Below are 13904 nucleotides of genomic sequence, written 5' to 3'. Positions count from 1 at the left end.
GAGAAGATCAAAAAGCAATGAGGGAGGAGCAACAAAGACAAGGAAGAGACATAGAAGAGCTCAAGGACATCATTGGTTCCTCAAGAAGGAAACGCTACCATCACTAAGGTGGACTCATTCCTTGTTCTTATTCTATGTTTTTCGTTTCCTATGTTATGTGCTTATCTGTGTTTGTGTCTTCATTACATGATCATTAGTAGTTAGTAACTTTGCCTTAAAGTTATGAATGTCCTATGAATCCATCACCTCTTTTAAATAAAAAAATATTTTAATTCAAAAGAACAAGAAGTACATGAGTTTCAAATTTATCCTTGAACTTAGTTTAATTATATTGATGTGGTGACAATGCTTCTTGTTTTCTGAATGAATGCTTGAACAGTGCATATGTCTTTTGAAGTTGTTGTTTAAGAATGTTAAATATGTTGGCTCTTGAAAGAATGATGACTAGAAGACATGTTATTTGATAATCTGAAAATCATAAAAATGATTCTTGAAGCAAGAAAAAGCAGCAAAGAATAAAGCTTGCAGAAAAAAAAAGGCGAAAAAAATAGAAAGAAATAGAAAAAGCAAGTAGAAAAAGCCAATAACCCTTAAAACCAAAAGGCAAGGGCAAATAAAAAGGATCCCAAGGCTTTGAGCATCAGCGGATAGGAGGGCCTAAAGGAATACAATCCTGGCCTAAGCGGCTAAACCAAGCTGTCCCTAACCATGTGCTTGTGGCGTGTAGGTGTCAAGTGTTGCTTGGGGACAAGCAACAATTTAAGTTTGGTGTTGTGATGAGCGGATAATTTATACGCTTTTTGGCATTGTTTTTAGTATGTTTTTAGTAGGATCTAGTTACTTTTAGGGATGTTTTCATATGTTTTTATGTTAAATTCACATTTCTAGACTTTACTATGAGTTTGTGTGTTTTTCTGTGATTTCAGGTATTTTCTGGCTGAAATTGAGGGACTTGAGCAAGAATCAGATTCAGAGGTTGAAGAAGGACTGCTGATGCTGTTGGATTCTGACCTTCCTGCACTCAAAATGGGTTTTCTGGAGCTACAGAACTCAAAATGGTGCGCTTCCAATTGCGTTGGAAAGTAGACATCCAGGGATTTTCATAAATATATAATAGTTCATACTTTGGCCAAGAATAGATGACGCAAACTGGCGTTCAACACCAGCCCTCTGCCCAATTCTAGCATCCAGCGCCAGAAAAGGATCCAAAACCAGAGTTGAACGCCAGAAATGGATCAAAACCTGGCGTTAAACTCCACAAATGGCCTCTGCACGTGGAAAGTTAAAGCTCAGCCCAAGCACACACCAAGTGGGCCCCAGAAGTGAATTTATGCATCAATTACTTACTCATGTAAATCCTAGTAGCTAGTTTATTATAAATAGGACCTTTTACTATTGTATTTGATCATCTTTGATCAGTGATATGCTATCTTAGATCACTATTGAGGGCTGGCCATCTCGGCCATGCCTGGAACTTTCACGTATGTATTTTCAATGGTAGAGTTTCTACACTCCATAGATTAAGGTGTGGAGCTCTGCTGTTCCTCAAAGATTAATGCAAAGTACTACTGTTTTCTATTCAATTCATCTTAGTTCGCTTCCAAGATATTCATTCGTACTTCAACCTGAATGTGATGAACGTGACAATCATCATCATTCCCCATGAACGCGTGCCTGACAACCACTTCCGTTCTACAGGATATATTACACAAAGCCAGCCATAGAAAGGAGTAAAACTGATTGGATGAAGATGGCAGGAAAGTAGAGGTTCAGAGGAACGAAAGCATCTCTATTTGCTTATCTGAAATTCTCACCAGTGATTTACATAAGTACCTCTATCTCTATTTTATTAATTACTTTCGAAAACTCCATTATTATTTTATATCCGCCTGACTGAGATTTACAAGGTGACCATAGCTTGCTTCATACCAACAATCTCCGTGGGATTCGACCCTTACTCACGTAAGGTATTACTTGGACGACCCAGTGCACTTGCTGGTTAGTTACACGGAGTTGTGAACCATGGTCTTGGCATCATGTTTTTGGCGCCATTTCCAGGAAAAGAAAGAGCAATGAATTTTACATAATTAAAGTGTAATCACGATTCCGCGTACCAAAGAGGTAAAATTTTCTCTTTGCATTTCAGATTTATTTTGGTAATGACTGAGCAATAAACCTCATTTATCTATGACTCTATAAAATTAATGCATTCAGGGGATACAATTCAATGCACTGTAAAAGACATATTTGTTCCTATCTTCGAGGGCTTACTCGCTGAGGGCAATGTGTACGTGGTCACTAATTTTGGAGTTGCTTTGAATACCATCAAGTTCAAGCCTACTAGACATGAATTTAGAATCCACTTCAAGAGGGACACGATTGTGCGTCCAGTACAAGATTCTTCGTTTCCATTGAACGGATTCAATTTTGTTCCGTTCAAAACAATTCAATCAGAGTCTAGAGAAGATGGTTATTTAGTTGGTAAGTACTTTGTTAGATTAATATATAATGCATGTGTTGTTTAATTTTTTGAGGTCTAATTTTTTAATCCTATATATTATTTTGCACCATTTGCTGTCTTTTTTATTATGAGCATATAGTGGCCAGATATGGATTCAATTGATGGTTGTTGCTATTCCTCTCAAGTCTCAAGTATTATAGATTCATATAATTTTCGTGAAATTTATTTAAGTAAAATTTGCTTCTCTTTTTATCTTCTAACCAAATATACACCCTAAGAACTTATAGGGTCTAACCCATGAGAAATTAGTTATTACCCATGGAAAAGAGTTAGATTGGACTTTTGCCGTGAATGTTAGTTTTGTATCCTTTGAATTGATTGAAAATTTTTACATAATATAATATAATATATTATGACGGAGCATGTCTTATTTTTAAAATTTGTTTCATTAAGAAATTATATTAAGGAAGAATTTTTTTATTATTCCCTTCCTGTAACAATTATTCCCTTGCTATAATTTTATATTAAGAAATAATATAATTTCTAACTCAGTTAAATATTGTTTCATTTAAATTTTGTTTAATAAAAAAATTTATATAATTTTATGTATTATCCTTATAATGAAACTTTGGAAAAAAATGTGTCATTTTTGGAGAAATATCTGAGCAGATAGAGTTTTGTTAATGGAAAGATTGGTGCCTTTATTTTGTAGATGTGATAGGTCAGCTTGCCTCTAAGGGTAACTTGGTCGAATTCACCCGGGACGGGAAGCCGTCAAGTTATATCACCATAGAACTTGATGATCTTGAGTAATGCTTAATATCTTTTTGATAGTGATTTTTGTTTTAAAATCTTATTTTGGAATTTTGTGCCTCTCTTTACTATATAAGAATTGCTATTTCTTATAGGGGTGGACAGAAATTAAGGGTAACATTGTGGCAGTCTTTTGCTTTTGATTTGCTCAAATATCTGGAGGAACACCCGTGTCTTACCTATGTGGTTATTCTCCAAATGGGTAAGATAAAATTTTATAATGGTTTGTTTATTTTACTGCTATTTGAATGCATGTTTTGTGTCATTATATGCTTCTGGTATTTTCTTTAATTTGTTATGTCTTTTTGTAGGGGTGATGGGTGTTTTCAACACAAACTACAATTCGAAACTGTTTATCAATGTTGAGTTTCCAGCTGCCAGGGATTTCTTTGCGAGGTATAGTGTATAGATCAGTAGTGTGGCCAGCAGAATATTTATACAAGGCTTTTGATTATTTAACTATTAGCAAATTTCATAAATTCTGATTTAAAAATGCAAGGGTGAACAAATTAGATCCTGTTGATGGACAAGGCATAATGTCGCTGGTCTGTGATCAACCTGTTTCAGTTGAAGAAGATTTTTTGCGTCTGTCAGTCTACAAAACAATTGCCGAGATAAAGGAGCATAATCAGGTAAAATCCTTTCTTTATTACTCTTCCTTTTTTTTCATTATATTAGTTCTAATGTTTGTTGGATCATAATCTCAATTGTTGTGTTGTACCCTTACATCCATCGATTTTAGGATGCTGTATCTGTTACAGCAGGGACGATTAAAGAAGTTGAGATCGAGTTTGGTTGGTGGTACAAAGGATGTAAGAAGTGTCGTCGTGGCTTAAGGGAAATTGAGAAAAGATATTTCTGTCCCAATTGCATTAGAGACTACGAGTTCTATGAGCCAAGGTATGACTCACGATACTTCTTTAACATAAGGATTATTTTAAACTATTCTACCGTGTGGGATGGAGACTCTTGGATAAGCCATTAAAAAACTATTTGCGTCCAATTCAATAATAACATAGTATAGACACTGTGACTATTGGTATAATTTATGTAGTGTGTTGTTCTTGGATTGTATATTTTCTGGTGAATAATAGATACAGCATCCACATAAGGGTGATAGACCACACCGATGCTACCTCTTTTGTTTTGTTCGATGGAGAAGCTGCAAAGTTTCTTGGAGTTTCTGCTAATGACCTTAGGCAGTCTTGTGTGACTAAGGTTTGATGTCATATTCATTTTTTTTTGTGTTAATTGTTTTGCACTATACCTTAATTTTTATTATTTATGAGAGCATGAATGAACTTTTTTCCGCTAAATTTGAAGGGTGTTGAGAAAAATTCCTGTCCCGAAGAGATTAATAAGCTTAGGGTTATTAAGTTCATCTTCAAAGTGCAACTCAAGATGAGGAATCTGAACTCTTATGAACCATATGTGATTCATGTGCTGATAATGATTAATGAGAATTCTCTGGTCTCTGCTTTCCTGGATAAATATAATCCTGACCCTGTAACCCCCTTTGGCTAATAACTTTCTCTTTTGTTTCAGTATTGCAAAAACAGATCAACCAGATTTTGATGATGTCTTTTTATTGAATCAATTATTTTGTAGGCCTTTTGTCCCATGAAAATTCTGAACTATTGAGTTTGTCTACTGGTCCATACGACACTTCTAAGGTTTGTGTCAAATGATTTCCAATTTAAATTGTTACAATGATGTTCTTAGTTTTTACATAGTAAATAAAATATTATTATTCTTATATTTTTTGGTACATGATGGCGTATCCCAGGCTTGTGAGAGTAAGCTAACTCCATCACCTGCAGTTGATGAGAAACATAATTCTAAGATTCTCGGAGCTAAGAAACATATTGAAGAGGTTGGAGAGGAGTCAGTTTCATCCAAATCCAAGAAAAGGAAGTGGGTTGTGATGGAGAACTAAATCATCACGCCACTACAAGAAAATGGAACATTTGTAACAAAAAATTTGTATCAAATTAAAAATTGTTGCAAATTATGATTTTTTTGTAACAATAATTAGTTATTGTTACAAAATAAGTTGGCTTTCGTATCAACGTGATTTTTTTTGTTACAAATTATGTTGGCTTTCGTATCGAATTGTTGTTTTATTACAAAATATTATAATGTTTTGTAACAAAAAATTTTATTGTTGCAAAAGTTTAAAACATTTTGTAACAAAATATCTATTTGTTTCAAAAGCTCTAAATATTTTGTAACAAAAAATTAATTTGTCACAAAATACAATATTTTTGTAACAAGTTATTTATTTGTCACAAAATTCAAAGATTTTTTGTAACTAATAAAAAATGTTGTTTCAACATATTAAATGTAAAACTTCAAATTTTTGAAAATTAACATAATGAGTTATTTATGATTTATTATATTTATTTAAGATTTTATATTCAAAAATTTATTTTATTAAAAATATTTAAGTCAATTTAATGATACTTTGAATTTAAAATTACATTAAAAATTAAATAATAAGTTATTTATGATTTATTATAAACCCTATCCACACTCACTCACTCACTTTAACCCTAAACCCTTCCAGCCGCCACACCCCTTTCCCCAAATTCACACACACAACACAAACACAACACAAAAACACACGCACAGCAAGAGAAAGGGAAAAACGGAGAGGGAAAGAAAGGAAAAGAAAGAGGGAAGCTGGAATAAGAGAGAAAGAGAAGGAGAGGGGGAAGAGGGAGGACGGCGCCGGCAGGCATCACTGCCGCCGCGCCGTCGTGTCGCCGTCAGGAAGGAGGAGACGTTGAGCGAGAGGAAGAGCTCCGCGAGGAAGGAGAGCTGCTGTGCCTCCATCGCCGCCGTCAGTTCGCGTTCTTCTGTCGCCGAGGGAAGCCGCCACCGTCGTCGTCTTCATCGCGAGCGGGTTGTTGCCAGCTTCCACCGCCGTCGCATCTCCCATCACGGACGACGCTGAGGACGCACAGGAGAGACAAACGCATGGAGATTGGAAGACGGAGGAAAAAGGAGGAGGCGTTGTTCGCCCTGCTGCGCCCAGTCGCCGTTCATGGAGTCACCGTCGTCGCCGCTGTTAGGGGTTGCGTCACTGAGCCCCTGTCACTGGAAAATAGCACTGCCTCGCTGGGATTCACTACTGGTAAGGGCGTTCTCCCCTCTGATTTTGATTTCCTTTAATTTTTGGGAATATTGTTGTCATTGATTTCCGTCAGGAGCTTCAGATAGGAGGGAAGGGCAAGCTTAAGGGAGTTGAGGAGCAACTAAGATTGCTTAGGAGCTCTGTTGTCATAACCAAAAAATTTTCAGCCACTAAGATAACTTGCTTTATAGAGGTATGCAAATTTGTCTTGTTTTGTTTAGATGGATGCATGTGGTAGTGGAATTGAGGTGAGTGGCTTACGAACTTTAAAATGTGACCATTAATGAGTTTCCAAGATCTGTTAAAAAAAGGGTAGTCAACTTTATAAGTGTATATAACTCCCAAATAGCAATTGCTTTTCACATGGAACCAATTTTAGAACTCATGAATTTCATATGCTGTATTTAAGGAATAAGCAAAATTTTCTGCATTTATTTGTTTGTTATCTATAGATTTATTAAGGAACGAAAAGAAAAGGATCCAGATGTTGAGATTGTAGTTGCTTATTGATTTCTACTTTCTATTAAGAAATTGACCATAAGGGGGATATTTGTGTTTCTTATTGAGTTCTACTTTCTATTGTTAGTTGCATCTCTAATTTCTTTATTCTCTTTTCTTATGCAGCCATACCCATATTTGCATATTTGCAACAAGGATTTTCCATCGGGTATATGTCTCTCATAGAATGCTTTAATCTGTGTGTCTATGTATATATGTTCTCTAAGCAACTTCTGCAAAAATCATTTATTGGAGTTTGGAATTGTTTAGTTTTTGTAATTGGACTTTGTTCAGCAATTTCTTTAAACGAGTACCATAGGAGGAGCATTTGATTATTGGATTTTGACAAACGGGTGAGGTATTTGGAGGCAGCAGGCAATAACGTATTTCTTTTTGTCAACGTTTCAAGGAAAACACTGATGATGGTTGGTGCACGAAATCACAATCACACTTTTGTAATTCCGCACAACTAACCAGCAAGTGCACTGGGTCGTCCAAGTAATACCTTACGTGAGTAAGGGTCGATCCCACGAAGATTGTCGGCTTGAAGAAAGCTATGGTTATCTCGTAACTCTTAGTCAGGATATCAATAACTCTGAGATTTAATTGTAAAAAGTAGAAGAACATGAAATAAATACTTGTTTTGCAGTAATGGAGAACAGGTTGAGGTTTTGGAGATGCTCCATCTTCTGAATCTCTGCTTTCCTACTGTCTTCTTCTTCAAGCACGTAAGGCTCCTTCCATGGCAAGCTGCATGTTGGGTTTCACCGTTGTCAATGGCTACCTCCCGTCCTCTCAGTGAAAATGTTCAATGCGCTCTGTCACAGCACGGCTAATCATCTGTTGGTTCTCGATCATGTCGGAATAGAATCCAGTGATTCTTTTGCGTCTGTCACTAACACCCCACAATCACAAGTTTGAAGCTCGTCACAGTCATTCAATCCTTGAATCCTACTCAGAATACCACAGACAAGGTTTAGACCTTCCGGATTCTCAAGAATGGCCGCCAATGGATTCTAGCTTATACCATGAGGATTCTGATGCTGATTTTGAACACCGGTTTGGGCCATCAAATCTTGGGCAAAGTATGGACTATTATATATTTCTGGAAAGCCCTAGATGTCTACTTTTCAACACAATTGAGAGTGCACCAATTGGGCTTCTGTAGCTTCAGAAAATCCACTTCGAGTGTAGAGAGGTCAGAATCCAACAGCATCTGCAGTCCTTTTTAGCCTCTGAATCAGATTTTTGCTCAGGTCCCTCAATTTCAGCCAGAAAATACCTGAAATCACAGAAAAACACACAAACTCATAGTAAAGTCCAGAAAAGTGAATTTTAAATAAAAACTAATAAAAATATAATAAAAACTAGCTAAAACATGCTAAAAACATACTAAAAACAATGCCAAAAAGCGTATAAATTATCCGCTCATCACAACACCAAACTTAAATCGTTGCTTGTCTCCAAGCAACTGAAAATAAAATAGGATAAAAAGAAGAGAATATACAATGAATTCTAAAACATCTATGAAGATCAGTATTAATTAGATGAGCGGGGCTTTTAGCTTTTTGCTTCTGAACAGTTTTGGCATCTCATTTTATCCTTTGAAGTTCAGAATGATTGGCATCTATAGGAACTCAGAATCCAGATAGTGTTACTGACTCTCCTAGTTAAGTATGTTGATTCTTGAACACAGCTACTTTATGAGTCTTGGCCGTGGCCCTAAGCACTTTGTTTTCCAGTATTACCCCCGGATACATAAATGCCACAGACACATAACTGGGTGAACCATTTTAGATTGTGACTCGGCTTTGCTAGAGTCCCCAATTAGAGGTGTCCAGGGTTCTTAAGCACACTCTTCTTTTTGCTTTGGACCTCGACTTTAACCGCTCAGTCTCAAGTTTTCACTTGACACCTTCACGCCACAAGCACATGGTTAGGGACAGCTTGTTTTAGCCGCTTAGGCCATGATTTTATTCCTGTGGGCCCTCCTATCCACTGATGCTCAAAGTTTTGGATCCTTTTTATCACCCTTGCCTTTTGGTTTAAAGGGGTATTGGCTTTTTCTGCTTGCTTTTTCTCTTTTTTTTTTTCGCATATATCTTTTTTTTCTGCAAGCTTTTCACTGCTTTTTCTTGCTTCAAGAATCAATTTTATGATTTTTCAGATCATCAGATAACATTTCTCTTTTACCTTTCATTCTTTCAAGAGCCAACAATTTTAACATTCATAAACAATCAAATTAAAAAATATGCACTGTTCAAGCATTCATTCAGAAAAACAATAGCATTGCCACCACATCAAGATAATTAAACTGTTTTAAAAATTGAAATTCATGCACTTCTTTTTCTTTTTCAATTAAAAATATTTTTCATTTAAGAAAGGTGATGGATTCATAGGACACTCATAGCTTTAAGGCATAGACACTAAGATACTAATGATCATGTAATAAGACACAAACATAGATAAACATAAGCATAAAAATTTGAAAAACAGGAAAATAAAGAACAAGGAAATTAAAGAACGGGTCCACCTTAGTGATGGCGGTTTGTTCTTCCTCTTGAAGATTTTATGGAGTTCTTGAGCTCCTCAATGTCTCTTCCTTGCCTTTGTTGCTCCTATCTCATGATTCTTTGGTCTTCTCTAATTTCATGGAGGAGGATGGAATGTTCTTGGTGCTCCACCCTTAGTTGTCCCATGTTGGAACTCAATTCTCCTAGGGAGGTGTTGATTTGCTCCCAATAGTTTTGTGGAGAAAAGTGCATCCCTTGAGGCATCTCAGGGATTTCATGATGAGGAATTTCCTCATGCTCTTGGTGAGGTTCTCTTATTTGCTCCATCCTTTTCTTGGTGATGGGCTTGAGGTCATGCCTTCTTGGTTGAACCGGCTTTCTTCTTGAATCACTCTTCCATTGAGCGCCCTCTTCACAGATGTCTATGAGGACTTGGTCCAACCTTTGATCAAAATTGACCCTTTTTGAGCTTGAAGGGGACCTCGGGGATCACCTTCTTCTTGGCCACAACTTCATAGAAGTGGTCTTGATGCACCTTTGAGAGGAATCTCTCCATCTCCCATGACTCGGAGGTGGAAGCTTTTGCCTTCCCTTTTCTCTTTCTAGAGGTTTCTCTGGCCTTTGGTGCCATAAATGGTTATGGAAAAACAAAAAGAAATACTTTTACCACACCAAACTTAGAAGGTTTGCTCGTCCTCGAGCAAAAGAAAAAGAAAAAAGTAGAAGAAGAAGAAAATAGAGGAGATGGAGGAGGCTTTGTGGTTCGGCCAAGGGGCGAAGTAGTGTTTAGGTTGTGTGAAAATGATGGAGTGAAGATGGGTTTATATAGGGGTGGAGAGAATGGTGGGATTTGATAGGTGAGGGGTTTTTTTTTGGAAGAGGTATTGAGGTGATTGGTGAATGGGTGAAGAAGAGAGAGAGTGGCGGGGTAGGTGGGGATCCTGTAGGGTCCACAGATCCTGAGGTGTCAAGGATAGCTCATCCCTGCACCAAGTGGCGTGCAAAAACGCCCTTTCTGCCAATCCTGGCGTTAAACGCCGGGCTGGTGCCCTTTTCTGGCGTTTAACGCCAGCTCCTTGCCCATTCCTGGCGTTAAACGCCAGCAAGCTTTTCCTCCAGGGTGTGCTGTTTTTCTTTGTATTTTTCATTCTGTTTTTGCTTTTTCAATTATTTTTGTGACTTCACATGATCATCAACCTACAGAAAACATAACATAACAATAGAAAATAAAAATTTAACATAGATAAATAAAGATTGGGTTGCCTTCCAATAAGCGCTTCTTTAATGTCTTTAGCTGGACCTTGACTGAGTTTTATTCAAGCCTCAGTTTTGAGCATTCTTGCTCAAAATTGCTTTCAAGATAGTGTTTGATTCTTTGTCCATTAACAATGAACTTTTTGTCAGAGTCAATATCCTGAAGCTCAACATATCCATATGGCGATACACCTGTAATCACATATGGTCTCCTCTACCGGGATTTTAATTTCCCAGGGAATAATCTAAGCCTAGAGTTGAACAGCAGGACTTTTTGTCCTGGCTCAAAGACTCTAGATGACAAATTCTTGTCATGCCACTTTTTTGCTTTTTCCTTATAAATTTTTGCATTTTCAAAAGTATTGAGTCTGAATTCCTCTAGCTCATTTAGCTGGAGCAATCTTTTCTCACCAGCTAGCTTAGCATCCATGTTTAGGAATCTGGTTGTCCAGTAGGCTTTATGTTCCAGTTCCACGGGCAAATGACAGGCCTTGCCATACACAAGCTGGTATGGAGAGGTTCCTATAGGAGTCTTGAATGCTGTTCTGTATGCCCACAGAGCATCATCCAAGCTTTTTGCCCAATCCTTCCTACGGGCAATTACAGTCCATTCCAGGATTCTCTTTAGTTCTCTGTTAGAGACTTCAGCCTGCCCATTTGTCTGTGGATGATATGGAGTTGCTACTTTGTGGCTAATTCCATATCAAACCATAGCAGAGTAAAGTTGTTTATTGCAGAAATGGGTGCCCCCATCACTGATTAGTACTCTGGGAACACCAAATCTGCTGAAAATATGTTTCTGGAGGAACTTCAACATGGTCTTGGTATCATTAGTGGGTGTGGCAATTGCTTCTACCCATTTAGATACGTAGTCTACCGCCACCAGAATGTAAGTGTTTGAGTATGATGGTGGTAAAGGACCCATGAAGTCAATGCCCCATACATCAAACAACTCAATCTCTAAGATCCCTTGTTGAGGCATGGCATAACCATGAGGCAAGTTACCAGCTCTTTAGCAGCTGTCACAGTTACGCACAAACTCTCGGGCATCTCTATAGAGAGTAGGCCAGTAGAAGCCACATTGGAGAACTTTAGTGGCTGTGCGCTCACTTCCAAAATGTCCTCCATACTGGGATTCATGGCAATGCCACAAGATCTTCTGTGCCTCCTTTCTAGGGACACATCTGCGGATCATCCCATCTGCGGATCATCCCATCTGCACATCTCTTAAAGAGATATGGTTCATCCCACAAGTACTTTGCATCAGAAATTAGTTTTTTCTTTTGCACCCTGCTGTACTCCTGGGGTATGAACCTCACAGCTTTATAGTTTGTAATGTCTGCAAACCATGGTGCTTCCTGAATGGCAAAGAGTTGCTCAGCCGGAAAGGTCTCAGAGATCTCAGTAGAAGGGAGGGACGCCTGACAAATAGATTTTTGCCGGTATAGAAATTATCAAATGATCAATCGTAGTATAGTCTAAACCGACGCAAAATCCTTCATCAAACAAATCTACAATCTATATCCGAGAGTACTAGTTACGCGTACGCGCCCATGAAGATCCTGGCTTAGCCGCTTCTCAAGCTGGCTCTTGGCTTTGGCTTTGCGTTGCTCTATCCGCGCGGGCGCGCCAGGTGCGCGCACGCGCCCATGCGGAAACCTTCAAAGCTTAATCCTCATGCTTCCTTCTTTTGTACCCGTCTTCCTTCTCTCTTTCGGTCCATTCCTATTCTATATCCTGAAACCACTTAACACACAAGTCACGGCATCGAATGGCATCAAGAGAAGATTAGAAACGTATCTATTTTAGTGCAAAACAAGCATGTTTTCATTCATGAGGCAAAACTAGGGAAGGAATGCAAAATCTTGTATTTTCATACGGAAAGTGTGTGGAATCATTGATAAAACCCCTGAAATCATCACAAGATAAATCCTCAAATTGGGGTTTGTCAACCTCCCCACACTTAGATTCTAGCATGTCCTCATGCTTAGAGAAATACAAAGAAACACAGAAGACCGAGGGATCGCAAAAGTATAAGACTCATGAAGTGCAACCTACTTATATGCATGCACCATCGACCGGTATTGAGGTTCGCCTATCTCTAGTCTCCCGGTTGACGCCGGCTTTCGCAACTAATGCCGTCACTAAAGCGGGGAATGGTAGATTTCCCTTGGCATGAATGCGCCCCATGGATTGGCGGATGGCACGCGGAACGTCGAACGGTTTCTCGGTCAAGATGCACCATATCAATAAGGCAAGCTCGGCGGTGATGGATGACCCATGTGTGCTCGGGAGCACGTAGTGAGCTACAATTTGGGCCCATGCCGTAGCTTCTTGAGTGAGGTGGCGGACATCTAAACCCTTGGGTCTTCGCTTTATGGTCCCCCGAATCCAATATGCGTCGGGTAAAGCAATGACGCGGAGGATCGCGCTCCAATCGAATGTGCGGTCAACGCATGTAGCCAAGACTTCTTGGTAGGCGTCATATGCATCCGTTGACGGTGCAAGTCCAAGGACTTCACGGATGGTTTCCACGGTGACCGACACTTGTTTTCGGCGCACAAATAATGATGTGAGATGAGGTGAGTGGAAGTTGGAGTAGAATTCCACCACCCATGAGAGATTGGCCTCCGTTGGTTGCCTCAAGAGGAACCTCCATTGCCTCCGGTCAATATGTGGCATCACAATCGGACTGAGGTGAGCCGGTAAGACTAGGAGGGGTTCCGGATGGTAATTCCTTTCAATCATTCTGGAGTAAACAAGTTCGCAGTAACGGTTGGGAAACTTGTTTGAATCCTTAGGAGGGTTGTCCTTCTCTAGAACGTCAACGGGGCCCTTAGTCTTCTTCAGGAGGGGCTTGGCCGTTAGTTCTTGGCGCGCTTTATTGGAAGCCGGCTTCTTGGGGCCTTTCCCGTTGTCTTTTTTGATGACCATCCTGTAGAAGCAAGAAAGGAAAATATCAAACCCAAAGAAGTGGAGATACATGAGTTCTATGTAATGAAAAGTTATGCCATAGAATATGGGTATCTTAGTTACATGACTGCTGCAACATGTAACTAGGATAATGTGTGAAGCGCAAGGCAAATAATTTCCATGTGGTGCAAGGGTAGTTTAAGCATGCAAGGAAGAGGCATGAGAAGCATACACCCTTAGGGACCATAAATGGGAGGCAAGCCAAGAAAATGGAAAGAATGGTTCGTGGAAAGTGGGGATGCACTCAAAAGTGATT

General features: G+C 38.8%; 1 protein-coding gene across 1 annotated transcript; it reads left to right on the top strand.

Annotated features, from left to right (window-relative positions):
• Positions 2205 to 4365, top strand: LOC110269465 (replication protein A 70 kDa DNA-binding subunit C-like). The gene is made up of 7 exons (XM_021117315.1): positions 2205 to 2481; positions 3174 to 3270; positions 3370 to 3476; positions 3586 to 3670; positions 3774 to 3906; positions 4017 to 4174; positions 4329 to 4365. The coding sequence occupies exons 1-7, from the start codon at positions 2205 to 2207 to the stop codon at positions 4363 to 4365; spliced, it is 894 nt and encodes a 297-aa protein (XP_020972974.1).

The sequence above is a fragment of the Arachis ipaensis genome, chromosome B03 (genome assembly GCF_000816755.2).
Source record: "Arachis ipaensis cultivar K30076 chromosome B03, Araip1.1, whole genome shotgun sequence".
NCBI classification, from domain to species: domain Eukaryota; kingdom Viridiplantae; phylum Streptophyta; class Magnoliopsida; order Fabales; family Fabaceae; genus Arachis; species Arachis ipaensis.
This window is presented reverse-complemented; position numbering and strand designations above follow the sequence as displayed.

Excerpts from the sequence above, each read along its gene's own strand:
- LOC110269465 (XM_021117315.1), top strand. The coding sequence starts at position 2,205 with ATGCATTCAGGGGATACAATTCAATGCACTGTAAAAGACATATTTGTT. Across the intron at positions 3,271-3,369 it reads ATAGAACTTGATGATCTTGA|GGGTGGACAGAAATTAAGGG; the intron begins GTAATGCTTAAT and ends TATTTCTTATAG. Across the intron at positions 3,907-4,016 it reads AGATAAAGGAGCATAATCAG|GATGCTGTATCTGTTACAGC; the intron begins GTAAAATCCTTT and ends CATCGATTTTAG.